The 3504-nt window shown below is 35.4% G+C and overlaps 1 protein-coding gene across 1 annotated transcript; it reads left to right on the top strand.

The window, feature by feature from the left end:
* Positions 1-767: 767 nt before the first annotated feature.
* LOC18010812 lies at positions 768-2819 on the top strand. Its single transcript, XM_006393573.2, has 3 exons — positions 768-1354; positions 1722-1907; positions 2200-2819. The coding sequence occupies exons 1-3, from the start codon at positions 866-868 to the stop codon at positions 2554-2556; spliced, it is 1032 nt and encodes a 343-aa protein (XP_006393635.1). The 5' UTR covers positions 768-865; the 3' UTR covers positions 2557-2819.
* The last annotated feature ends 685 nt before the right edge of the window (positions 2820-3504 follow it).

Raw genomic sequence — 3504 nt, 5'->3', positions numbered from 1 at the left:
GTTTAACAAACAGATCCGGACTCCATTAGCAATATTTTACTAATAGAAGTAAAACTAGAGGTTCTCATTTCAATTTCACTATAATAAATCAATAATTATTCCAAATAATAAATAATCAGAATAAACAAAATCCAGAATACTCTTCGTGATTTGCCATCTCAACAATGACCGACAATATATATAATTTTTTATTAATGCGTTCATCAAAAACAAAAATATAATGCGTTCATAATATGTAATTTTTAATTTAATAGAATAACATTGTTCTTGTTTAGCATAAACAAGCAGCAGTTGAGAAAAGTAATATAGAAATAAACGTTGTGAGTTGCAAGAAAAAATAAAAGAAATAAACATTGTGTGTTTCTTCTTTACAGGTAACAAAGAAGAGAAGACTGAACCAAATTTTATATCCTTTTTTTCAAAAGGATAAAATTTTATATCCTTGTAACCACTGTCGTAATTGAAATAGTATAAAACTTAACCTTTAATCAAAAAAAAAACAAAGAAGAGAAGACTAATTTTACTAATCTACTAAGTTTTACATCAATATATAAAAGCAACAGTTTATAGCAAACAAATGAATATAAGATAAATTGGAAAAAAACAATCTGTTTTCAGCCGAAAAAAATATTGTTGTCTTTCGGAAATTGTATGCTTCCTTAAATGTGTTCCTGCGAATTAACTTCGTTGAAAGGCTAATTTAAAGTCCATAATTGTGAACGCGTTTGGGTAAATAAATTTAACAAAGCATAGCCTTAAAATCCACACCATTGAGTCATCGTCACAATTACACAAAGCTTCTTCACTTTCCCTTTCTTCCTTCTCCCTCCATTTTTCAGTCCTCAGAGAAGCTTCCTAACCGGAGATGCACGCCAAAACCGACTCCGAGGTGACGAGCCTCGCGGCGTCGTCACCAGCCAGATCTCCTCGTCGACCAGTCTACTACGTCCAATCGCCGTCGCGCGACTCTCACGACGGAGAAAAAACGGCGACATCGTTTCACTCAACTCCGGTACTGAGTCCGATGGGATCTCCGCCGCATTCTCAATCCTCCATGGGCCGTCACTCGCGAGAATCCTCCTCCAGCAGATTCTCCGGGTCCCTGAAGCCTGGGTCTCGGAAAGTCAACCCTAACGACGGTTCGAAGCGGAAAGGACACGGAGGAGAGAAGCAGTGGAAAGAGTGTGCGGTTATTGAAGAAGAAGGTTTGTTAGATGACGGCGAGAGAGACGGTGGTGTTCCTCGCCGATGCTATGTATTGGCCTTCATCGTTGGATTCTTCGTTCTCTTTGGTTTCTTCTCTCTTATTCTCTACGGTGCTGCGAAACCTCAGAAACCGAAAATCACAGTGAAGGCTAGTTTTCAACTTCTTCACGAAACCTTAGATTCAATTCAAATCCGCTTAAACGTGTTCTCAAATGTTCAGATCGAAAAATCGAAATTAGAAACTTCCAAATCTGAGTATCCCAAACTCGTAAAATCCACAAATCTGATTCAGATTCATTTAAATTCGCTTTCTCTTAAGCTCAAATTCGCTTTATCGTGCTCTCAAATGTTCAGATCGTGAGTCGAAATTAGAAACTTCTAAATCTGAGTATCCCAAACTCGTAAATCCACAAATCTGATTCAGATCTGAACTAATTTGAGTCCAGAATCGTCTCGTTCGCGTCCTATTTTGATGTGTATGATGAATTGATTTGTCGGTGATTGAAAATTTGTAGAGTATAACATTCGAGACACTCAAGGTCCAAGCTGGTCAAGATGCTGGTGGAGTAGGAACCGATATGATCACCATGAACGCGACTCTGAGAATGTTGTATCGAAACACCGGAACTTTCTTTGGCGTCCATGTAACTTCAACTCCGATCGATCTCAGTTTTTCTCAGATCAAAATCGGCTCCGGATCCGTAAGTCCAAATCAGAAACCCCTAAATTTTTACAAGTATCCTATAAAATTGGAACGATACAAAGATGATTAGCATAGTTTAAACTTGTTTTCAGTGTCTTTTGAATCAGAAATCACTAAATTGTTTTTGTTGGAATGTGTTTTCAGTATCCGATAAAGTTGGAACGATACAGAGAAAATTAGTATACGTCTCTTACACATATAAATTTAGAAATGGACTAAACTTTTATTGTCATGAGACCAAATTTGGGTACTGATGTTGTTATTGTGGGTTTTGATTTATGATAATGCAGATTAAGAAATTTTATCAGTCAAGGAAGAGCCAAAGAACGGTATTGGTACATGTGATCGGAGAAAAGATTCCATTATACGGAAGTGGATCGTCTTTGATTCCGCCGCCGCCACCAGCTCCACTTCCGAAACCAAAGAAGAAGAAACGAGGAGCTCCGGTCGTGATTCCTCTGCCGCCGGCACCTCCTGCGCCGGTGCCATTGAGGCTAAGCTTCGTCGTCCGGTCACGAGCTTACGTGTTGGGGAAGTTAGTGCAGCCAAAGTTCCTTAAGAAAATCGAGTGTGACATCAACTTCGAACACAAGAATCTCAATAAGCATATAGCTATCACCCAGAATTGCACCGTCACTACTGTCTGAAGAACGGCGGAAAAAAAACACGTTTAGTGAAGCGAAAACGGTGTCGTGTAGAGTAACGTGATTTTACAGCTAAACGGGCAGCATTTTGGGTTGTCGGGGCAGCGCGTGGTGGGTGCCCGAAAGAGAGAACCATCGTCGGTGGCTTTAATTTACTTGAGTGGTTATATTGTTTATTGGAGAAAATATATAATGTTACAATTATGTGTATCGTCTCTACCACTGAACACGAATCACATTTTATTTATTTGTTTTTTTCTTTTTTTTTGGAATATGTTAATTTATTTTGTTTTGAACACTGAAAATGATGATAATACCGAGTTTCTCTAGATGTCAAGCAAACTTTACACGATCTACACAACATAAAAACGTAATGTCATGTTTAGAACATCTCTAACCTACTTCTATTATTCACTTCTATTTTAGAGGTGAAAATAGCGTTATACTCTAATCCACTTATATTTTCATCTTTAAAATAAAGATTGTTATTTTTTTCTCTAAATATAAAAGAACTTTATTTTTCCCCTTTATAATAGAGGTGAACTTTTTCATTTATAAAGTAATTCTTTAACTTTTAAATCTTACTATTTATAAAATAAGTATATTTAATTGAATATAAATGTGATAAAAATTATAATTTATAAAAAAAATTATAATAAGTAAAATAAAAGATTCATTCACAAATTTTATTTATCAAAATTAGTATTATTATAATTTATGTAAACTTTTGTAAAAAACAAAAATAAGTGAGATCAATTCATAAACTTTTTAATGTAAGGTGTTAAGAATAAATAACAGAAAAAACATATTGACAATATTCCTTTTTAGAGGAAAAAATAGGAGTAAGTATTGGAGACAAATGCCCCTCTATTTTAGAATTTCTCTATTTTAGAAATAAAAATAGAAATATGCATTGGAGATGGTCTTAAGCATATGAAAAAAAATGGATAT

The sequence above is a fragment of the Eutrema salsugineum genome, unplaced genomic scaffold, assembly GCF_000478725.1.
Source record: "Eutrema salsugineum unplaced genomic scaffold, Eutsalg1_0 scaffold_7, whole genome shotgun sequence".
In the NCBI taxonomy this organism is placed as follows: Eukaryota; Viridiplantae; Streptophyta; class Magnoliopsida; order Brassicales; family Brassicaceae; genus Eutrema; species Eutrema salsugineum.
Note: the sequence above shows the minus strand (reverse complement) of the source record. Positions and strands in the feature narration are given on the sequence as shown.

What these genes read in the sequence shown, in the direction of transcription:
- LOC18010812 (XM_006393573.2), top strand. Translation starts at nt 866, where the DNA reads ATGCACGCCAAAACCGACTCCGAGGTGACGAGCCTCGCGGCGTCGTCA. An exon ending in AACCGAAAATCACAGTGAAG is followed by an intron (nt 1,355 to 1,721) that starts GCTAGTTTTCAA and finishes GAAAATTTGTAG; the next exon opens with AGTATAACATTCGAGACACT. An exon ending in TCAAAATCGGCTCCGGATCC is followed by an intron (nt 1,908 to 2,199) that starts GTAAGTCCAAAT and finishes ATGATAATGCAG; the next exon opens with ATTAAGAAATTTTATCAGTC.